The 25,200-nt window shown below is 36.5% G+C and overlaps 1 protein-coding gene across 4 annotated transcripts in view; it reads left to right on the top strand.

The window, feature by feature from the left end:
• RGS17 (regulator of G protein signaling 17) overlaps window positions 1–24,999 on the top strand; it is a 78,621-nt gene extending 53,622 nt beyond the window's left edge. For 3 of the 4 annotated variants that reach the window (XM_068677135.1, XM_068677136.1, XM_068677134.1), the window contains 3 exons: window positions 12,490–12,579; window positions 16,355–16,589; window positions 19,129–24,999. In XM_068677135.1, the coding sequence (XP_068533236.1) occupies window positions 12,490–12,579; window positions 16,355–16,589; window positions 19,129–19,317 (514 nt within the window). In that variant the 3' untranslated portion in view covers window positions 19,318–24,999. The remainder of the gene's footprint in view (window positions 1–12,489; window positions 12,580–16,354; window positions 16,590–19,128) is intronic. The other variant, XM_068677137.1, reaches the window with a different exon arrangement.
• Window positions 25,000–25,200: the final 201 nt, after the last annotated feature.

The raw sequence follows: 25,200 nt of genomic DNA, 5'->3' as shown, positions 1-25,200 counted from the left end.
AGTGGAAGATCCCCATCGTATACGATTGTAGCGTGGATAAGTATAAACTAGTTTGGCCCATGTTAATTTCATAAATAAAATAAGCTATTCATAAGCCTCATGGTAGGAATTCCACTTGACAAATGCATAAAGCTCTTTATAACTGAAGAATTGTAAAACACTTTATGAAAAATTATGAATTTAGTATGAATGCTCCAATGCACCTTCTCCCATTTAGAAACAGCCACTAAATCTACAGAAGCAAAGGAGCAACCCTAGTCAGAGTGAATTCTTTACTGTTGCTGCTATTTTCATCCCTTTAAACCAAAAATAATCAAAAACACTATTGAAATCAAGACTAGATTCATTTCTCTGAATAAACTGAGACTATTAGACTTGCTTACTAATGGATTGGAGGGCTTTTATTCATCCAGTTACCCTCACATAATTTCTATTTCTTTGAACACTAGACAACTGCCACTTTTAATTGTGTCAAGTATATGAAGGAATTGCTTGCAAAATAGCTGTAGCCAGGAGTAAGGACACTGCAGATTGTCTAGTAATTAGACATATCCATTGTACAAAACAGGATATGAATGGTAATCTTATTCGGAAGGAAGGAATGAAGCTGACAGCCAGACTAGTGAGCTGTTGGGTGACCTGACAAGAGAAATACACCCTTAAGTTGAATCTTGCCTAAAGCAAAAAACAACCCTACTGTAACAAAACAAAGCCAGAGTAATTATATTAAGAATCAGTGGCAAGGGAACTTAGTCAAATTGCATCAATGGATTTGTTATGTATACAGACGTTACATTCTTTATGTGAGACCAAAAAATGTAAAAAATTTATCCTAGAGGAGACTCAAAGTTCCCAAAAGATGTAATAGCTTCTGGTGTGGCTACCATTATGTAAAAGTAATATAATCTCCTTGCAGTAGAATCCACCAGAAAGCATATTTTTCTTAAAGATTTTAAGAACAAAATACTTCTGAGAAAAAAAAAAAAAAAAAAGAAAAAAAAAAAGAAAAAAAAGGAGAGTTTAGGAAATCACATTTTTCTTTCTTTTGCACAGTTGCAAATTTTGCTCAGTACTAGTCTAACTTTGAGGAAGATACTGTCCTTTATTTCAGAAGTTCAAGTACAGTGCACACTGGTAGTTTCCATCTGCCTTTGGTTGCCTGCTGAGCTGCAGTATCTGGAGCTAGGTAGATTAAATCAGTCACACAAGAAGAGAGGAGAAAAGCAAGTTCAGCAAGCCTTGGCTTTCTGAAAGACTGTCCATAAAAAAGACAAGACTGCTTTCACATATTCTTTAGCCTGAATTTACTCTCATTGACCTTGGGAATATCTCCCTTGTTCACTGAAAAAAAAAAAAAAAAAAAGATATTCTGAAATATAAATATTGTTACTCTTTTTTTATCAATGTGTGCAAAGACCTGAAGGTGCAATGAAGACAGAGCCAGGCTCTTTTCAGTGTTGCCCAGAGCCAGAACAAGAGGGTTCAGAATAAGAAATGGACACAAGAGGTTCCCTCTGAACATCAGGAAGCTCTTCTGTACTGTGCAGGTGACCAAGCACTGGCACAGGTTGCCCAGAGAGGTTGTGGGGCTGTGGGGTTCTTTGGAGCTCTTCAGAAGCCACCTGGACATGGTGCTGGGCAGCCTTCCCTGGGTGTCCCTGCTTGAGTTGGGGTTGGACTAGATGGCCTCCAGAGATGCCTGCCAACCTCAGCCATGATATGGTTCTGTGATTCTGTGTTTGACTGGAGAAAGACTAAACTCAGATCTTGAATGTTTGCAAAACTTTTGTTGTTGTGGATATATTTGTGGTTATCTTAGGAGTATGTCCCTTCTGTCAGGGGGTTTGTAGCAGGTTAGCTTCTCCTCCATCAAACTGCTTCTGAACATTTTCCACAAAAATGTTCAGAAAAAAAAAATGTTTTCCACAAAAATGTTCAGAAAGAGTCAGTTGAAAATTTTAATCAAAGATCAAACTGCAAATATAAATCTTTGATAAAAGACATATCAACACTTGATTTTTTTATTCTACAAGGCCTTGCTTTCAAATTCTTTGTGGGCTCCAATAAGAAAATGCAGAGTTTGGACAAATTTGAAAGCTTTGTCTGCCAAATTTGTACTGATTTCTACTTTCATGGAAAATACAGCAGGATGATATAGCTCATGGCTTTAAAAAGAGACTGCTAGTTCAACTGTCCCTTTTGAACAGAAAGAGTTATCAGATTTTAGATCTGTTACATCTTAAATTATTAAATATACTGAAAAGGGAATAAAGTGGAGTGCTGCAGATTTGCTCAAACCTTTTTAGGTACTGATTTTACCGAGCCTCTGTGACTTACTTTAGCTTAGCATTCATTTTTCAGTAAGGATGATTTACCTTCACAGTAGCATGTGGGATGCAATTTAATAACCTTATATAATGATCTTACATAAACTCTAAAATCTTGTCCAAGACTTCCCATTAACAAAGAGATGATTATACTCTTAAGCACTAGATCACTTGGTTTCAATTCCGCTTTTACTCAAACTAAGGAGTAGCATAGCAAAAGTAAGAGCATCAGAACAGAGCTAAATGCCTTAACTGACCAGACCTTAATAGACTGAGATGATGCAGATAGCTTAAACCTTCATTTTTACTGATCTCTTTTTTCTTTTATGGTCTGTAGTTGCATCTGTAATGACTTTGACCAATTACCCTGAATCCAGCACAGTATTAAGGAAGCACTGCTATTGAAAAGCCTGCTCTCCCCCACCTTCAAAGCATGCCAGAAATATACAATCTCAGATAAACTGAGAAATTTCTTATTTTTCAGGAGTAAGTTCATGCTTCTGAATTAAAATAGGGTTGACCTTATGATAATCCTTTTAAGAAAAGCATTCACATACCTTAGTTCAAAATTTCATGAGGAAGAAAAGTAGGACTCCCCTCCTCTTCATCTACAGTGTTTTAAGTGTATTTCATTCTAAACTCTCATATTTCTTGCAAAACAAGCAGCTAGCTCTTCACACGGAAAAAGAGCACTGCAAAAGCAGCACTGGAACAAACAGGTTAATTTTCAGCAATTCCTTAGTCACATCTGGATTGCTGCTGCATTGTAGGTATTAGAAATACTGTAGCAAACAGGCCAAGATACTTGTGTGTAGGCACAGAATTTTTTGGCCACAGATCATCATAGAATCATAGAATGTTTTGGGTTCCAAGGGACCTTAAAGACCATCTCATTCCAATGCCCCTGCCATGGGCAAGGACACCTCCCAATAGACCAGGTTGCTCAAAGCCCCATCCAGCCTGGCCTTGAATACCTCCAGGGACAGGGCATACACAGTTTCTCTGGGCAATCTGTTCCAACCTCATAGTAAATAATTTCTTCCTATTATCTAATCTAAACCTACCCTTTTATACTTTAAAACCATTACTCCTCATCCTGTCACTACACTCCCTGACAGAGTCCATTTCCTGCATTCTTTTAGGCCCCCTTTAGGTATTGGAAGGATGCAGATAACTCTTCACTCCTGTCTTCACACACTTAACAGCCACTTGTCTAGGAATCTCATGACTGATTTAGGGAAGCAAGGATACTTCAAAATAACACACGAAACAAATGCAGTTTTTGTTGTGTTTTGGGATTTTCATTCTTTCAGGCATTGCTCTTCAAACTTCTCTCAATAATGCTTAACATAAACATGACTCTAATGGAAGGTGAAAATTTATTAGCAGGACTCAGAGATAACAAACTAGTAGGCTCCATGTATCATGAAATTAAGAGTTATAGCTTTTGGATTTTCTTGTTAACTATTTTCTTATTAGAAAATCTCTTTTCTAATTATCAGAGAGATTACTGGGGAAAAAAAAAAATCTGCTATTACAGAATGTAACTTTTTAAAGAGCTTTTAAAAGTCAAGCACTTTAATAAATCTAAGCACAATAATTAATTTAAATGTATTTTTGATTATATTATCTGGAAATAAATATAAATGAATAGTTTGTTGTTAGTAACTAGCAGTTTTACATAGTAACTAGCACCTACTAGCTGTGAATGAAACCAAAACTACAGATTACTGTATAATTAAAGAAAAATTATTTTAAGAGTATCAAAATAAACTATGAAATTTAATGAATCTGAAACTTACTTTTTCAGTAATGCTGTTTTGTGGAAAATTAAGTGTTTAAAATCAAATTCAGAAGTAAATTATCTTCAACTGTCAATTTATACCCAACACAAACTCAGTGCCAGTCAGCTGTATTCCCTACCACACCACAGTAGAACATGAAACATAGTAGAACTATGAAACAACTTCTGTACCTATTAGTAAAAATCCGACCAGAAAATTTACAAGTTGAGTATTCCATTGGCCCCCAGGATTTACAGTATGCCGAAAGATGCATATGGGAGCCAGAAGTCTGCCTCCATTTACTATTACTGGATCTTGAGCAGGCACTAAGCTTTTCAGTTGAAAGCTCATTCACAGCACACACAAGTGCCCAGCCGTCTGTTACATACCGTATCTCAGCTGTATGCCCTTCAAACAAAGAGACGGAAAAAGAGGAAAAATCTGAAGTACACCACACTACAACATACCAATCTGAATCAAACAGAAAAGATACCACCAAGGAAAATTGTAAAGGGAGAAATTTAATGTGTTCTAGCCATTGGAAGAAAGAAAGTATCTGTTTTATCATCTGGTTCATTTTAATTTTACCTTTTGTGACCTATAAGGAGAGAAAAAAAAAAAAAAAAAGCCAGTAATCAGTTATCATCTAGTTATCATTGTGGCTTTTATGGTTACAGGTCAGAATGTTGCAATCATGGTGCAAGCTGAACTAAACTGAACACATGAACTTGGAAGTTTGTGACTGCACATTCCTTTCCCTCACTGAAGTTCTGAAGCTTTGAAATATTAGAAGTTTTTTTAGCTGCAATATAAAATCTCCAGGATGAGAGAACCTTTGAACCTTGCAAATACTTGTTTTATTTAAAAACAAAACTAAACAAAACCACTATTTTTTTTTCTTATATGAAGTAAGCTTGCAGAATGAGACCTCAAGTTCTCCTTGCAGATACATTTTTTTCACTCTAAAATAGCTGTGTCCAAGGTAGAGTGTAGGTTTGTTTTGATTATCATTATTTTATTTTTTTTTCAAGAAACAATTTGTATCATACATATCTCTTGCGCCATCTTTTCACTTAAGGCAAATATAACTCTGGCACTCAGGAAACTTAGCACCACAGGTACCTGGACTTTTTGAAAGGAGTTTATAGTTTCAGTGGACACTGCCAAGTAGGCTGATTATAGCCTTATGGTAATTGTTGGCTTTTTCCCAACAGGCTGCTTTCCTCCTTTCCTCTGGCAGTCTACTAAACACAATCTCCCTCATTTAGTTTAAAGCATGAGACAATTCATTGCCTCAAAGAAGGATGTAGCTATTTTTTTCTAAGATCCTAACATTTATTCAACATAAAATTTTACATCCTACATTTCTTCACTGAATTCAATGTAGATCTGTAAATCTTATTTTATTAAATAACTAAATAAATACTAATTCTAAAATAAATTCCTTCACTTTTTTTTTTTTTTTTTTGCCTGCTTTACCTTTGGACAAAGATGATCATGTTCTGCTGCCTCAGTTAAGACCGGATTCTGATCGCCTGTAATCATTCTGTAAATGATTCCCAAAGCTCTTGATCACCATTTCCACTTCAGTTTCTTGCAGACAATCAATGTTGCTCTGCATTTCTATGCTTTGCATATATTGGTATTACAACAATCTAAATGCCTGTCTTGCAATTCTTTCTGACAAGGATATAAATTCTCAAGAGGTCAGAGATAAGACATGGCTTTGATGGCTCATGCATCCCCTATGAAAATATCTAGTGCAGGGCATTACTTCTTCATAAAATCCATTACCCTAGTTCAAGCTTTTCTCAAACTAATTATTCTAGACTTTTTTCACTTACTGTATCAAAAATGAACCCTTCCTAACTTTGAAACATCTTTTCCTCAGATACCAAAAATCAAAACAACAACAACAACAACAAACTCTTAAATTTCTTTTGACAAATACTCATTTTTGCAACATTAAATGGGAGATATAAGATAGCATTACTGACTAGGCTCTGCCTAAGTTATTTTGAGATTAAAATAGCTTCATTGTTCTTTACAAATGGATCACAAATATATTGCAGTTATTTTTCCTTTTTATTGATTTATTCAATATAGTAAAATCATTATACTCCTCTGGTCATAAACACAACCCTGCATAGTTTTCACTGCCTTCAAGTTTCAATATTCCATCTGTCAGAAGAAAGTTGTCAGAAAATAATTTTATCCTTTGTTTCATGAAGAAATGAAAGGGTGCCAGTATTGTTGTCTCTTTTACTGCCATACAGCATCACGAGACCACATCCATCTCTGACTGCTACTAGAGCCTGCCTCAGCAGCTGAACAGAGCTGTGCAAATATGCTGATTTTTCAATGACTGATTGTTGAATTAAACTTCTGAAAAAAAGTCTATTCAGATTGATGCACAATCAAAAATGGCAGGAGATACCAGCACTCACTTTTTCTCCATACAAATTAAACCCAGGAAAAATATACTTCTGTTCATATGGCATGTTTTATATCAGACATTTATTAAAAAAAAAAAAAAAAAAAAAAAAAAGGTGAAGGAATCAAAGAGCTTGGAGAAAGGAGGAAAAGGCACTACCATTTTATACTGAAGAGTGAAGGTATTTACCCAGCTGGGCAGAGATCTAGGATTACTGCCCATGTTTGTCGCAGAGTACTCAAAAACACATTTTCCTCTTTTCAGGAAAATTCAGTGATCATATGTTCTTGTTTTCAGGCTCTCCCCTCAATGGTATAAAAATATTGTACTTTATATAAAATATAATTATTCATTATGCAATGTTTTGCCATTAAGAGTCTCTTATTTCCACATCATGTAACCTTTATTTTTACTAAGTGGAATAATTTCACCAGAACATCTTGAAAGACCCCACAGCAGTCCCACAGTGAGGGTGTTTCAAACCATTCAATCTACTAACTCTTCTACTAAATTTTCTACTAAGAAGATTCAATCTACTAACTCTTCTACTAACTCTTCTACTAAATCTTCTGAATCTACTAACTTCCTGGTTTAGCAAATGGCTTCTCCTCCTCCAGACCATCCTGAAAAAAATATTTAATGGCTAAATCTGTTTGGCAACTTCGACCTGAGTTTCTCAACATTTTCAGGTAAAGGGACACAATATATTGTCTGCCAGTGGAATTTTGAAATCTCAAATATATCTTTATCTCATTCTTTTTTCTTTTCTTTTCTTTTCTTTTCTTTTCTTTTCTTTTCTTTTCTTTTCTTTTCTTTTCTTTTCTTTTCTTTTCTTTTCTTTTCTTTTCTTTTCTTTTCTTTTCTTTTCTTTTCTTTTCTTTTCTTTTCTCTTTATCATTTCCTTTTCTACTCTTTATCCTTTCCTTTCCTTTCCTTTCCTTTCCTTTCCTTTCCTTTCCTTTCCTTAAAAAAAAAAAAAAAAAAAAAAAACACAAAAAAAGAAACACCATCTTTTCCTTTAATCTACACCTCACTAATCACTATTCTATGTATCGCTATTCTAGTGATACAATCCCTATTATTTCACTATTATTTAAATTATGGTAATCCTGCATATAGTTTGCTTAAACTGGAAGCTGGATTCAAGCATCAAAACAATCCTTCCTGGGTCTTGCACCTAAGACCTAAAAATATTTTGTCTTTTGATCCAATGGTAACAAAATTTCCTAGGAGTAGGATAGGTGAAAAGTAGTGCCAGCAAGATATAGTCTTTCAGAGGGTAAACCAGTGAAACATGTCAGAACAGTCATCTGTTATCCAGAGGCCTTGAAATGAATATTGATTTTCACCTGGAAACCAAATTCTGCCTTTAGATTATATGTGTGCAACTGACTTATGTGGCCTTTGGGCTGAAATAAAAAAGGCAGTTGTGTTACAGCAGTGACTAAAAGGATCGTGGCCCTACTGCATTACACGCACAGATTTAGGCCAAAATATAATCATCAGCAAAGAAGTAGAAATTGAGCACTGATCTCCTGAATGGCAACCCACCAGCCCACCAAATAAGTGTACAATGTCCCAGTTTGATTTCTACTCCTTATCTTCACGGCAACACAATAAATGCCACTAAGAGGACAGGCTTTAATTGTCAGCCTTCAATGACAGATATAATTGCAAAATACTGGGATGATATACTGGATATGATGCATATAACCCAGAAAATACCTGAGTAAATAGTAACTAGTGGTAGCCATGCACTGGCAGAGTGTCAGTCTTAGCACCTGTCACCATGGCAATTTTCTTGCCATAATAGTAATTTCATTGATTCACCAGATTTAGGCTACTGGTATATAAGAATCTGATGTTTGGAAAACAGTGAAAGACTATTCATGTACTGGATATACATAGAATGAAAGATTAGGTCCAAGCTCTAACTAATTTTCAGTTTCTTAGTGGCAGTATAGGTGAGTGCAGCAGTAGAGAAATTAAGCAGCTTTTAAAAAAAGTTAAAACCATTCGCAGGAAACACCTTGAAGGACAGGCAGTGAGGTCCTTGCTCTTAAATTACTCTAACTCTCTTGATGATTTTATCCAATTAGCTTGCCTTTTTTACCTCACCGTGCACCAGTGAGCTGCAGTATTTTTTTATTAAAGTAATTACTCAACAGAGCAACTATTTAATTTCTGAACACGGATGTTAACAGGTGATTAATATAGCTAAATAAATAAATGTTGATCTTCTGAATCCCACTATTTTCTCCAAAAACACATCATCTAGGAACCTGGACCAGTTTAACATTATATATGGTAATATTTTCAATTTGTATACATCTTTAAGCAATCCCCGGATATTAACATTTTTACTTATAAAGTTTGTGAAGTAGCAAAATAGAATTGTACTGACTTCAAATATAAATTACTCATAATAATATTGTTGCAGTAGTTAAAGCAACTATTATTTTTATAAGTGTCAAGAACCCAAGATATATTTGAAAGCAACATCAAGGTCAAGTACTTGGGCTTACTGAAGTACTTATACTTATTTATACTTACAAATAAAGTCAGCACAAATATGGGTAGAACAAATCTTCCAAAAGAACAGAAAACAAAACACTGCTTGTGCTTTGCACTGAACTCTTCCATTAGGCAGCCCAAACTCTCTCTTTTTAATCCTTTAGTAGTTTTGTTGCGGTTTTATTATAGATAATTTATGTCCCTACATTTTAAAGATCTCTGTTGGTTGGTACCATAGATGTTAATTTCTATCTCCTTAGAACACCTCTCTTTTATTTAACTACTTTTTTTTTTTTTTTTTTAATAAGGCTTCTCAGCAATTTCCTTTTTCTGAGAGCCTTAAATATGTAAGGCCATTTGTTGATCTTTATCCTGTAGCTTTTATTTAGTTTAGTTTTATACTAAATAATTCTTCTGCCATAATCAGCTAGTTTCCATGATGGAATAGTATATGAAGGATATGCTTGAATTCCACAGAGAAATGTGGGCAGATAGGGTATTTTCAAATGAAGATAGCAACTTAGCAAATAACAATGTAGTGTTGTCATTTTGATGTAAAAGGTAGCAGTCTGTTATTGTGATCAGTGTTATTTAAAGGCTGCTTTTAAATTAGTTTTACAGTCACAAATGTGTAAATATTTAATTTTTTTTTTTCTAACTTAACATGAAACAGTTCCTTGACTGAAAACAGACATGTCTGAATTGAATGTACTTCTGTATAAAAAGAATGGTTTCTTTCACAGGAAAAACATAGCAAAAATAATGTATCCGATGTAACTCCAGTCTTGACAGATGTATATAAATCAAAGTTGAAATGTAGGGCTAGTTGTTGTCGCTAGAAACATAATGTAGAATCTGTGCCAAGATATATTATAAATTTAGCACAGTTTTGAATACAATACCCAAACTTGAGAAATTGTTCCAACCACATCTAGCACCTCTTTTAGAGTCCTCCCTGTTTTGCAGTGATGACTAACTTCAGCCACTGAACTTCAGCTATGACTGCTGAAATGAAGGTATCAGGGCCAAGTGTGCCCTTTGCACTATCACACTGGTATAAATACCAGAAACTGTACGTTGCGTTCTTGGCCCACAACCCAAACTTTTACCAACATGTAGTCTTGCAGAAAATCAAAATGTATAGGGCCTATCCATTACTCCTCTGATAAAAAAAAAAAAAAAAAAAAAAAAAAAAAAAAGGACATTGAGGTCAACATTTTTTTTGTCCATTTCTCTATTTCTCTATTCTCTATTTCTCTTTCTCATTCCCTACTCACTACTTGTATTCCCCTTTCATCAGCCCATATTGGTTTTCTGAAGTTTAGCAGAGACTTTGCATGAGCACAACCACCAATATCTGACCCCAGACAACAAATTAAATTAGCAGGGCAGATTAGCTGCTCTCAGATGAGTCACCTTCCACTTCCAGTAAGACTCTGCATCCAAACCTTGTAATAAGCCCACTGTCCAATAAGTAAATTATCTCAGTATGGTTTAGCTGCTGCTCATGTGATGGAGGAAAGAAAAGGGCAGCCTTTGTTAGAAGGATTCAGGTGAACACCCTGCATTCCCAGCTGACACTGTTTTCTGCTTCTGCTGTGTCATGCCCCCATGGCCCCCATGGTTCAGTTCTCTGAACCCAGAGGAGAGCACAAATGAATGCTGTTCTAGTGGAGGACTGAAGAGGAGGAGGGAGAGCAGCTTTGTGCCTCTCCTGCTTCTCCTTTGCTGTCACTTTGTGCTCCAACCAGATGCAAAGTAAACCCTAAGCAGTTACATGTGCGGACTTAAAGATTACAAGACAGAAAGTGCATGGTCCCTTTTTTTCTCCTTCTATATATGGAACTCCCATCGGTTTTCATGGGTGTTCCCTCTATAGACTGACAAGCAACAGGTCAGAGGAGATGGAAAGGCTTTTTACCTGCCAACCCCAGAGTTCAGGATGTGTTGTTTCTCCTGCAGCAGTTGATGACACCATAACACCTTAGCAGCACTGGAGCTGCATTCCTACGCTGTAACAGGGGAAGCAGGACCAAGGGCCTGAACTAAGGTCTTGGCAGGTAAGTGAAGGAGCAACCAGCATCAAACAGCTTTGTTTGAGAGTGTATGTCTTTGTAATGTTTAAGTCTTAATATGTGCTCTGCTTTACATGCAAGTTTAAACTGCCAATTTTCAGAAGAGTAGTTGAGATCCCCTATTCACTCTGCCAAATGCTTGAAAACATGTTGATGAAACTCATCAATGCAGAAGGGCTAGGAAGAAAGGCTATTTGTGCTAAAAATGTCTCAAAGTTGGGATTTCTTCTTAGAACTGAGTGGAAGTTACTATGATTAGTGGGGGAGGGAGACACTTATGCTATCAGCATATATTTGCATACCTCCACTTGGAATGATTGAGAACATCATTGTACAATGAATACTAAATTCAAAATATGAACTTTGTTGGGACTAGGGCGGGGGATTTTTTGCTTGGTTGCTTGTTTTCCCTCAGTTGAATATGCAGGAAACACACAGTGAAGGGAAATTTCCATTTTCTATGTTTCACTTCATAAGCTTAATTATTGGAACCAGGTTTCTAATATGAATACTGATGTTATTTCAAAATTCACTTTATTTCAGAAGTTATCAGGGACTTTGTTTTTGCTGGCAGTACCATGGTCCAGAACACTCATAGAGAGCACACACAGGGGAAGCCACTACTACTGAACCAAATCCAATTAAAAAGACATTTACAGAATAGTGATGCAAGTTACCAGCTTGAAAGAAAAATCAAAAATAAAAAATCAAATAATAATGATAATAAATACAATTTAACTAGATCTTTACCTAAAGGAAGTTTTTATTTTCATTGCTTCTAGTAATATGACTTTAATGGAGGCCTTTCTGTTCAGAGGTCAGTGACTTTAACTTTTTGGAATGAAAAAGAAATTTGGGTTAGAGGAGGAAATCATAAGCAGCAGCCACATGCTAAGATCTGTTTCCAAGCCATCTACTGCCACTATATCCTGGAGAAAAATGGGGATGTTCGTAAAGAATGAACAACCATCCAAAGCTGCTGGGGCACCAATACCTGATCAATGATTCAGATATTCTTATCCTCCTTATCCTTATTGTTACTAATATTATCCAAAATTTCCCAAGAGAAATCACTCCAACAGTGACCTCTAAGTTTTTGTCTGTCTTTCAGCTTGTAAATAAATAAATAAAAATCACATATGTTAATACCAACTGTTAATTAACATTCATCATTATTACAGGGAAAAAAAATGTTATAAAAAAATTTCTCTCCAAAATCTGAGTGTAAATTCTAGGGGCAAGAGTGAAAAATGAGATTTTACATACATTTATATCTTTTGAAAGTTTGCATTTCTGTAGTCATTGTTTTAAATTAACTTTCTCTAGACAAAATAAAGTGTTGTACTACATTGCAGCCTCACTGTTAGGAATGAAGATAGAGGAGACAATGCAGGAAGGCCAACACATACAACCAAAATGGAGAGCATCCAAGTCATAGAAGAATGGTAAGTTGGTCAAACTGTTGTCCAGTAAATGTTTTTTAATTTGACTGTAACTAATTTGTTTTGGTTTTGTAGGCTTCTGAAATATTCTTTTAATGACTTTTCCTCCTAAAATTTCTAGAAAAATGGAAGCAAAGTGAGGCCTGACATGAAATGCCAACAGAGACATTCAGGTTTACTTACAGTTTCACATTTGTCGGTAAAGAATGATGGGAAGAAATGGGAGGTGCAAGAATGGTTCCATGGATCTATGGGACTCTATAGGAAGTGTATGCTATTTGTGGGATCATTTTCTTCTGCTTACCCAGACAAGAAATAAAACTAACTTGGGCAAAAGTGTACTTTATAGTCAGATTTTTAACATGGCTACTTTTTGTAGAACAGCTTGGACTATGATTTCAACTGAATTAACCAAGGAAACATACTCTGAAAGCTGGGCAAATATGCATTAAAAGTCTGAGCTTCTGTTTGTGTCTGAAGGTTGGACCTGTATTTATTCTGTTGGGAAATATGCTAAACTATCAGTGGTCTTGACTTCTCTAATCCCATAAAAAGTAAATTAAAACTTAACTCTAGAGAATATGATCGATTTTAAAAGCAATCCAATCATCTCAGGCTATCCATTGCTACTCACAGTCATTTTTGAGACGTCAAAATCAAAAAATTTCCACAAGTTATAAGTAGTATATACTTCTTTGTTGTTGTTCTTACTGACAAAGAACATCTAGTGAATTGATTTGACAGATTTTCTTTTAGGTTTATAGGAGTATGGTATAGGAGTATGGTTTAACTATTTATTTCCTTCAGTTACATTATGCTGAGCACCCCAGAATTCAAGTTACTTACAAAGAACTTACAGGAGCTCTCCATCACAACATATCTATGGTACTTTGTGACTTCTCCATCTAGGATTATATGTTTCATAGGGTTTAACACTCAGCCTTGTAGCTTTGTCATGCAAAGAAAGAACAGAGTTTAGTCAGGGAGCTCAGCCTGCATGGCTGAGATCCTGTGTTCTCAACATCATTGTCTGTGGTAGGCAGAGGACAGGAAGCCTGAGAGGTCTGTCAGAGGAATATTAACAGAAAGTAAGGGTGTGGCTTCACAAAACAAGGACGTGGTTAATTCAAAACTACGAATTAACAGCTCCTTGCCTTTTGGGAGAAAGAGGCTTGCCACCCATGCCATCTCTCTGCTCCCTCCTCTTTTGCCTCCAGTTCTCCCCCCCCACAAACTACATTGAAGCTGGTATTCATCTGAGGTGCTTCAACTCAAGGAAAATGCACAGGGGTAGCAGGTAAAGAGATTACTTAGTTAAATATTAATTCCAAAATTTTTAATTCAGCTCAACCATGATATAAAAATGCATCCTACATAACTTAAGATCCTTCTGCAATCCAGTGGGGACCAGTAACTCCAGATCACACTCAGAGCACCTGAATTTAGCCCATGGCAAAACATATTTTTGCATTCACTTGTAGTGAAACTTATGTCAGATAACATCCATCAGCTAAGGTTAGTATCTTGGTTTGTCTGAACTTGTAAAATTTACAGGACAAGGTACTCTGTGAATCAAACTTCATTGCATGAGCTTGTTAGGTTTAAAAAAAAAAAACAAATAGGATCTCAGTAGCCTTTTAAGAGACTAGTCTAACTCATTAAGATTCTGATTCACAACTTCATTTATTCATGAATTCATTAACTCACAAATTCACCAGCTTTGCAAGTTCATCAACTCATGCATGACTTAGCAAAATAGTTACTTGGCTGATGGGGAGGGTGCTCACCTTTCCTGCCTCTTCCTAGGCACATCCTAGTTTCCACAGTTCAGTTGCTGATAGATCCATTCATTTGAAAGGCTTGTTGGGTAAACTGTCATGTTTATACCTCTTTCAGTCTACATCACCCACTAAATTAGTGGATTCTGCAGAAACTGCCAGACAGTTGCTGTTGCAAAAATGCAAGAGATGAGAGCCAAAGGTCACAATGGCTGCAGGATGGCCCTTGTCTCATTCTGTCTATTGTGTCCCCCACACATGATGCTTCCTTTTTAACTTAATGGTGCTTCTCCCACCATACATCAGGCCTTAGGATGTGCTGTATGTTAGGGCTACATCTGAGCAGGAGATGAGTGAATATCCAGAAGTTCAAATATTCCGTATAAGTATCAACCTTTTATTTCCTGGGAACAGGGAACATTCAGACACTGCCTCACTGCAGTGTATTGGTTGGTTTCAATGTCTGCTAAATTCAAGGCTTCAAAAAGGGAGTTGTTCTTCTATTTCCCAATATCACGATGAGTTATTTAGACAGAAATGAGCCTTAGTTTATCAAACTGGAGATTCTGTACGTAAATCTTTCCTTAAACTGATGTAGTGGTATAGTACAAGAGTATTCTTTACAAATCTCCTCAGGAAACTAGCATTTTGGAGAAGGAACAGGAAAGCAGTTTTTTAACGAAATGACATACAATATAGTGGGGAAAAAATATCTTTATAAGCAAAACCTTATCAAAATGGTCTTATTCTGTACTTTTCTTCATATTGTTTTTACTTCCAAGTGTAGTAAAGATGCTTTCCAAACACAAGTTGCTTGCCAGCTCCATCTACTTCAACAGGTTTGCTTCATTCTCCTCAGAGAGAGGATTTTTTAACTTTAAATCTGTATGTTTATAATTTTTGCTTCAGATTGCAACTATTTTGCTGGATAGTTTCAATGTTGAACACTTTCTCATTTATTAGATCTTAACTACCATGAATAGCTTCCTGTCATCCAGTCTGCCTTGCATACAGACTAGGAGTTGACAAACGGACTTGAAATCGTATGGACAAATGTCACTTATTGTGCAACATGATTGCACAGACACTGTTAACAACATCCAGTAAAATTAACAACATCCAGTAAAACTCTTGCATTGTATCCTATCAGGAAGGGGAGGATGAGCGCTCAGAGCTAAGTGTGAAACCACATTTTAATTGTTTTTAAGTAACTTGGAGTATGACCTTCTCAGGCTGTTGATTTGTACATTAGTGGATTAGTGACCCGAATTAGTCTTCTGTTCACTTATCCCATGCATCCGCTCTGCAAATAGCTTCTTTCAGAAAATGGGAATGGGGATTTTTTCCCATTTCTTCTCTCTTCAATTTTGCCAGAAACATTCATCACATCCCATGCCAATAGATCATCATTCAGGTCAATAGCACCAAACAGAGAGAAGCTTAGCAACCCTTAGGTACAAGCACAGAGAAATATGCTAATTTAAAAGCTCTCTGAATTACTATTTTGTTGGGGCTCATTAGTATGCTCTTGGCTGCCAAGAGCCTTTTGTTTTTCTTGTCCTTGCTGAACCAAATCGTGTGGCAGGCAGTGATTGGCCAAACCCTATCAGAAGCAGGCAGGGACATCAGGTGTCTTCCAAGCCCATCATGAAAAAGAACCTATTGTCAGCTGCCTCAATTCACATCTCCTTTAAATGCAGAAGCAGAAATTCAGTCCTGTTGCTGGAATTTTCTTTGAGTCTGATAGTGAACAATACCAGTAGAAACTTTGCAGAAAGCCAAGTGCACATCTCTTAATATTAAACATAGTTTAGTGGGCTATTGAGATAATGAATGCACAAGTGAAGAGTGAACGAAATTCTCTTGTCACTGCTGAAGCCTTGTTGCTTCCAGTTTTCACTCTGGACTAAAGTGCAATTGAAAGGAGAATTTTGGATGAATGTATGAAAACACTGTTACAAAAATAGAAGCATATTTGTAATGATACTTTGCTTTTGCAGCCAAAACCCTACTGCAGATGAAATTTTGTCTTGGGCTCAGAATTTTGACAAGATGATGAAAACACCAGCTGGGAGGAACCTTTTTAGAGAGTTTCTTCGAACAGAGTATAGTGAAGAGAACCTGCTTTTCTGGCTTGCATGTGAAGATCTAAAGAAGGAACAGAACAAGAAAGTTATTGAAGAAAAAGCAAGACTTATTTATGAAGATTACATTTCTATACTTTCACCAAAAGAGGTAAAGCTGTAAATGTTAGATTTGCATTTTCTGATGTTCCAGAGCAGATATGCTATACCCTGGGTTGCCAGAGGGAGGGTCAGAAAGTCTGCCTCATCTGTCAGATGAGAGCAATACTTATTATGGAAGTTTAGATCATGAAAGCAAGGGATAGAACAAGTGCTGACAGGTGCTGAGCCATTTACCATCACTGGCCACAACTCCTCAAAGCTCTCCATATGAGAGGAATAAAAGGGAAATTCCAGAAGCAGAAGGATGAGAAATGAGAATACTACTTTAACAATGCAGTATGTCTGCCAAAAACAAGAAATACATCATAGAAATGGATTTATGGAGAAACAGCACCAAAATTTTCAGTATCATATGACAAATAAAATACTCAATATTTAACAGGAAACAAATCAGTCATGAAACAGATTCACAGTTTGTGTCTTGTACAACATAAAGGAATTTAAATCATAATCAGAACAGATTTATCTGCTGCAACATCTGGCCGGGAAAAAAAAAGTAAAACTTGTTCTGGTTATTCCTATGTGGGATCAACTAGTCTAAGTTGATCTCTAAGGAGTGAGATCACATATTTTTTCTAATGAAAGGTATGATAACATCTAGGAAATTATATATAACTTCCTCCGATACTCAAACTGAAATGATCTTCACCTGAAGTTGAGTAAAAGCATCCCCTATCAAATCACAGTTTGGAATAATAAATAAATATACAGGCATTGTAGAAGAATTTCTTAGGCCATGTCGTGTACCTTTAGCAACTCTGCCTTGTCTTACATCTGACTTTCTCTTCAATGGCATTATGCTAATTTATGCTCACTTGCGGACTTGGCTTGCTACATTTTACCTTTTAGTAATAAATTGAAAATTCGTTACTATGAAGGGAGCGACCAGCCATTTATAACTCCATTCCCTTCTCTTGTGATACCATGTGTGTTTTGGCTTTGGAATGAGACAACTACCAGTATAGCAAGAAAATAATGTGCATTCCTGATCATATATATGTGTCTCTAGTACACATATATGTACTACTAAACACTCAGTTTTCTTTCTAAGCCACCATGAACCAGCAGATACAATTTAAACACTAAAGTAGTTTTGCTTGACTTAAGGTTTAAAAAAAACTGCTCACAAACTTCATCCTCTGCATGTGTGAGGATGTCATCATCCCAATTGCTACTTATTTGCTCCATGAGGCAAATAAGAAGAGTTTGCAATGCTTTAGATCAGTATAGGAGCTTTAAAGTTCTTGTTCATCACAGCATCCCCTTCCAGATGAAACCTTTTGACATAGGAACTGAAAGGAGGACTTTGACATAGGAACTTGCTCAGTGATGAAGTCATTGAGGCAGAAAGTCCTAGTGTACTAAACAAATACCTTGTGTACATCTGTTTACCAAGGAGATAACTTTAATAATTTCAACTACTCTTGCCATCTGGCTCTAGTGAGTCACAGAAAAACTACAATGTGAATTAACAGATTCCTAATTAATTTTTGTTTCACTCTATAACTGCAATTAACTTTTACAATATTCAATGGCAAAATGACACCACCATTCTGCCAAATTTGAGCTTTTTTGTCCCAGCCCTTTTATTTGGTAATGAGGAGTCAATTAGCTAGCTGCATAAACTGGTCTTGCTAAAATAAGTGCCTGTGTGTGCACATGTGTGTGTGTCATGCGGGGAGCAATTGCTTCAATCTTAGCATGTCATTTCCATGCTACAGATAGGCACTGGTCTAGGATTTAAAATTATTTTAATAAACTCCTAAGACAAGGCTGCGACACTGCTGCTCAGAACTACATAAGCTATACCCCCACATGCTGTTGTGTCTCAAAGCATTTAATCAGAGTAACCCCTCCAGCTTGTTAAGCTTGGCCACATAGCCCAGCGTGCCTGCCCGTTCATCCGTACGTCAGTTAGGCACCAAAGTCAATCTAAAAAATACCTGGGTGAGAAATTGCCTGGAAGACAATGTGTCACCTTCAGAAGCTAAAGCTGAAGCTCCCTAACAACTTCAATATGGTCACATGATAGCCCGAAAGTATAAATTACCAGATATTAACAGGTCTTGAAGAGAAAAATGAATCAGAATAGGAAATGTTGAATGGGAAATTTCTAAAGATCCAACCATAAATTATAAAAGAAAAAAAAAAAAAAGCCTTTGTGAGAAATATTTCTAAATATGTAAAAAGATAAAACATTTTAAGATATAATAACGTATTTTGGGAGATCCAGGTTACTACAGAGCTTTATTTAGCAGCACTGTATTCTGTTAAAGAGAGGAATTTAATTTTACAGCTCTTAATATGGATGAAAAGAACAGGTCAGAACCAAAATTGAGTTAGTTGTCTGACTTTGTAGTTGTGTGTGGTCATTTTAGAATGATGGCTGTGAAAGACAAACAGCATAACTTGAATAAACTATGAAACTGATAACTTCTGGGTGTTCTGTGCAGCCCTATGCAATGATGAGATGTATACATCCTTTCCAGCGTTATTGTTTAATATCAGTCTATTCTCATCTTCTTCAGGTTAGTCTTGATTCCCGGGTGAGAGAAGTGATCAACAGAAACTTGCTGGATCCCAGTCCTCATATGTATGAAGATGCCCAACTCCAGATATACACCCTAATGCACAGAGACTCTTTTCCAAGGTTTTTGAACTCTCAAATTTATAAGTCTCTTGTTGAAAGTATTACAGGCTCTACTTCTGAAACTTAGTTTTAATTTTCAAATAAAATTACTTGATTTTTTTTGGGTGGGCGGGATGGAAGAAAAGTAGTTTAATAACATCTGGAGCTGGGTTCCTGGAGAACTACAGTTTAGCTCTACTCAGGCTACTGTGAAGAAACAAATACATATTATGGTCTATGTCTACATTTTTACCAAGGTCCTCCTTGCTTGAGATGGCATGGGAGGGGAACAATGGATTTGCCAAAATACATTTGTTTCACACTCCTTTCACCCAACTGCAGTCAAGATTGCAATGATGTATTTGTAGTTTTATGAACAGTCTCCTTGTGTATCCTCACACTGCATGTGCAAGGTAAAACTGCTTCACTTACCACTTAGTTGTTGCAATATTTAATCCAATAACATAAATTATATCTGTATTTAAGAACTTTTTTGTGCAATACAGTCTAATGGTACATAGAAACAACTGCAGCAAACCAGAAAGAGGCTTGCATTTTTTAACATCACTAACTGAAAAAAGCCAATTTTTAAGGTGTAGCATTACTCAATATGCTCTACTGAGTACAATACACTGACTTTTTGAAGCCAATATTTCTGTACAGACAAAAAAAAAAAAAAAAAAAAAAGAGCTATTTATCACTGTTTATTTAAAATTAATTCAAGCGGAGGATTCCTCTGGTTGTTCACTGCCAAAACTGTGGCATTTTCATTACAGAGTTTGCAATGTCAAAAAGAAAGAGAAAAAAAAAAGCACAAACCACTTAAAGGGATCCGTATCTGGGTGACACAATCTATGCGCTGATATTGTTTAATTGTTAAAAGAACAAAGATTTTCAATGTACATTTCAGATGTCAGATACTGTAATTGATTTATTAAAGACTGGCTATCCAGTTCTAACACTGTTGTATAATGTTATGTACTTCAGAAAAGAAGAAAAAAAAAGAAAAAGAAAAACAAACAAAATCTTGATAATTTAGTTTTTTGAATAAAGAAATTTAATAAAAGACTGCCTACATGTAGCATTTTAGAGCATTTTAGAACATTTTGATGAATTGCATCTGTCCTGTAAGATTTTTTTTGAGAGCTAAATCCAGTCAAAAAAATGTTTTTAAACAAAGTAATGTTTTACAAGGTGGCGGGTTAAAGAAGATTTATCTTAACTTCTAGCCTCATTGAGTTTGAGTACTCCTTGAAAACAAGGGGTTTGGAGAGTGATATTAAACCAAACTTCAAGGGCTCCTAAATCTGCAGTCCTTAGCCAGGCAAAATGCCTACCAAAACTCAGTGGGTGTCTTTCCTGGGTAAAGAATCCTGTAGTAAGCCCTAAATCAGAGCTAAGGCAGCACAGTACTCAATCACTTTGCTGCTATGGTGTTTTTAATAGATGTTTGCTTGGCCTTTTTATCAAAAAATGTCCAATTTTAGGATGCATTTTGATGTTTAAAGAGACAGTGACTTGGAACTTAAAAATCCCAACATCTTCATACCTAACTTATACATGACAAATGAGCATTAGCATCCCTCACAAACTGCTAATAATATACCATGAGATTGCTTTGAATGCTTGTTAAATATATATATATGCATGTGTGTTTGTATATATATATTTAACACTGACAACTCTGGTCTTGTACTAAGACTTAAGAGGCAAAGTTCTTCTCACTTTCCTAGGACTAAACACAGCATAACCCTATTGCTTTTGATGGGACTGAAAGGTTTTACAGTTGTGTAACTGAGTGGAATCTGGCCCCAACAAACTTGGCTCCAACCAGCAAGCTGCTTCTTGCAGGCAGCCCCTGGTGCCAGCTCTTGATGAAGCCGCTGCTACCGAGGCTGCTCTGGCTCTATACAGTAGCTGGTAGGATGCAGGTCTTAGTATATTTCCTGGGGCTTTTTTTTTTTTTTTCCTTTATTTTACTACCTCTTTCTCTCTCTCTCTCTTTTTTTTTTTTTTTTTAATTTATTGAACATGCTTCAAATAGCAAATCTGGGGAATATTTTAATCATTCTTTTTACTTGAAACCTATGTGCTTTTTTTGGATATATATGAACAATTTAACAAACTGTTTCTTAAACTCATTTGGTTTTGTAATTTATATAGAATTCAGGAGATGATTAAAAGGGCTATTCTCTATTCCCTATGCAAATATTTTAACTGTTGTAGTGTTTGACAAAATGGGATCTAAAAAAAATCTGCAAAGTGGAAAACAAATCTGTTTACAGTGGCGTTGCTGACTATCCTACCATATTCAGCACTTTTAAATATTGTTATTTATGAAAATGTAGTTTAAAATGCAAGACAAAATATTTATAAATGTTTCTTTTAATAAATAACTGTTTTGTCTGAAAGTGTTATTGTGTTATGACAACTTTATTCATGTTGGTTAGCTACTTACCATTATGAATAAAATATTCAATTATTATACTGATAGAATAATAGCTACGATGTTTACAAATCCTGAGGGAGGGGGGAAGTCAGTGAGAAAGGACTGCCTCCTTCTACTGTGAAATACTGTTAGAAAAAAATGATTTTTTCTGGCTTCTTTTCTTAACTGGAATTTAACTATGGTCCTACATATGTCTAGTATCATTTGATTACAGTTGTATTTACTGTGGTACTAAACATATACAGCATCATATATGTATATATTTATACAGTGTAATTTCAAGTTTGTTGGTGTTTGAGGCACAAAACATTTAGTTCACACATCTAAACAATGTGTAAGAGACAAAACTGCATGCAAAAGTCTTTACAAATGTAGACTTGAATATTCTTAATGTTACTATTTGATGGTGACCTGCTAGTCATAACCTATCTTTATAAGATACTTCACATAGGTAGAAGTTCTTGTCAGCACAGACAAGTCATCCTTTCAAGGACATTTTTAAAGTTAACCATGTTGGCCCCAAAATATTATATTGATTTATAGCAAAGGATTCCAAAACCTGTATTTGGAAACTGTTTCATTATTTTGATAAATATTACACCAATCTTCAGTGTAATACTGCAATGAAATCATGCTCAAATTTTCTTGTCTTAAATCCTCTAGTTGGAGGGATTTGTAAATTGACCATAACTTGTATGAAGTTTCTTTCTTGGAGCAAATGCTCATATTAAAATGATTGATAGACATTTCATCTACTAGTTTGGATTTCCCAAAATTTTCTGAAAAAAATGGATATAGTCCAAATGGACAACAAATCGTGCCATAACATGATCTCATTGCCTGTCATACAGTTCTTTGAACACAAAATGTAAAACAGTCAAGTTATTAAACTGATTTACTGTGCATGCAGTGTACAATACACTTTGAAAGACTGCCTAAATACACTTATTCTATAGCCTGGAATAAAATACGTATGTATTTACCTTGTATTTCAGTTTTTCATGAGAATGTATATAGTAAGCGCACTACAGAAAGCGAGTTATGTTTTTTCTCATTTTTTCCTGGTGTTTAATCTTTTCTGTCAAACAGAGTCTAATACCAAATAGCCACAAATAAGCACTTGGTTACACTCCTGAGACCCTTAGGTTTTGAAGAAACTCAGTCTATGTTGCATTACGCATGTGTTCAACTTAGCTGTTTGCAGTGAAATTTCAAGTAACTGAGCTAAAAATAGTTTGGGACACCCAGGATAAAACAAAAACACAGATAAGTTCAAGCTTGAAGGCAAATATGGTATGGAGGAGAGTGAAGGTATGATGGAGAAAAGAGAAGTCATTGACAGAGGTGACCGCAGTGCCCGTCAGCCAGCTCAGCCCAGGCAGCATCCCCTGGAAGTGTGGCCGTATGGCGTCCAGTGCCCCTGGCGGTACACAGCGTGCCCGTGCACCTGCGGAATCCACTTGAGCCATCGCAGGATCACCGAGAGCTGAAATCACACTTAAGCTAATAATACCCTCTCTTAAATTACAAGTGTGCAACACGTCTGCTAGTTTGTGGTCTAAACCAACAATATATGGCAGACCCACCCTATAACTAAGCAGGTTTGAACAGTCACTTAATGCCAGACTCACTCCCCTTAGCATCAGATGCGAACATAAGGAGCATTTGAGCACAGAAATAGAATCTAAAAGAGGTAGGAAGCTCATTCTGTGAGAGCAGCTTGCTGGACTGACCACACTATGAGCCCGCTAAGGAACAGGTAGTTTCCATATCCAGTGAGTGTTGCAAAACCCATTTAGCATATGTATTGCACGGTGCTGACTCAAAACCAAAGCTCATACAAGAAAGCTTCTTAACTTCAGCGGCTCCCTGCACCACCAGGAGTAAGGGTCACAGGTATACAATGCCAGTGAGCCTGCTCCTGACAGCCTTAACACAGTCTGCAGCAGCCTGAATCCTCATCAAATTCAACAAAGCAAAGAGCTGTGGCTGCACATACATGGCTGCAATGTCTGCCCCAAGCTGATTGGAACCAAGTCTAACTACCAACTTCAAAATGGGATTTTTCTCAACCCATTGAATTGCTATTTCTGGAGATACCCAAAAGCAGCACTTGACAGCAGCCTAGGATGTGGCTGCAGTGACAAACTCCCAGCCCTGTCCACCTCTGTCATGAGCACACACTGCAGTGACAGAACTTCAGCCCCATTCACCTTGGTCCTCAATACTTCTGCCAGAAGATGTGACCTTTGCGGGATGAAAGGACAATGCGATCATGGTGCCAACATCAGCTGAAAAAAGAACTGACACGAACATTGTCTGCACTTTTGGGAAACAATTACCTTAACGTCATGCCAAAAGCCAGATTTTGCCCCTGCCTTTATCCATAAACTATCACTCTCTGGAAATCCATCCTTCCAATTTAAAACAGAAATACAATAAAGGTGATTAAAAGGCTGACAATAAGTCATTTACTCACAAAACCTTTTTTTTTTTTTTTTTTTTTAATTCCCAGAAGCTTTATATTAAATCACTTGGTATTCTGAATTTCCCAAGCTCTGTGTACTTCTTTCACAACCAGTGATCTCTACTGCAGTTAAAACCCTCATGATTTCTTTCATTGTTCTCAGAACACCAACGTGTTTGGTGTATGAAAGGGTATAAATTCAATCATTTTTATTTTCACCCCTCTGAAAAGAAGGCATACAGGGAATGTCACAGGCTGGTGGCAGTGAGCATAAGGGAAGCTGTCAGTAAGAAAGGTTCATGAGCAGCAGTCCAGGCTATTTATTTATGCCAGGCTAGCTACAAACACTGCACATCCTCCACAGAGGTCTTCAAGTGTAATTTTACTTATAAAATATTGTTACAGCATAATTTGTCAGAGCCTTACTCAAAAGCAGTGCATTTGCATCACAGGAAAACATTTTTATCCTACCATTTATTTCAATGTTTGATATTCCAATTCACAAGTGTTCATGTTGTCTATATTGCTTTGGGATGCCTGCAGTGGAACAAGACTTCAGGCTTTTATTTCTGACTACTGGAACCACTTGGGCGCGCAAGCACTGCCCTTACTTTTGATATTGCACCACTGGTATTATCTCATGAAGATAACAATTTGCTGATTTAACATGTTGAAGTTGCTGTTATTCCATCAGTGTAACTTAGCTGTAAAGTCTGATTGCCTCCTTCTGTTAAGGCATGAGCAGGAACAAGAGAATGGCAAAGACCTGACTTCGATCCCTTCGGTTACTGTAATATAAACCGCCTAATAAACTTTTATGGATAGTTGCACATTTTTATAATAAAGTATATTCTTCAAACCACGCTCTGAGTTTAGCTAAGGCTCTCATTGATGGCATTACCCAAACCAAGGCCCCCGCGGGCAGGCAGCCCAGCCCCAGCCCCAGCCCCAGCCCCAGCCCCAGCCCCTCACCAGGCTGCCCCTCACCACCAGGCGGCCCCCAACAACCAGACCCCCCCTCCCCGCCCCGCTTGCTGAACCGACACCCCCTCAGC

Source organism: Anas acuta, chromosome 3 (genome assembly GCF_963932015.1).
Source record: "Anas acuta chromosome 3, bAnaAcu1.1, whole genome shotgun sequence".
In the NCBI taxonomy this organism is placed as follows: Eukaryota; Metazoa; Chordata; class Aves; order Anseriformes; family Anatidae; genus Anas; species Anas acuta.
This window is presented reverse-complemented; position numbering and strand designations above follow the sequence as displayed.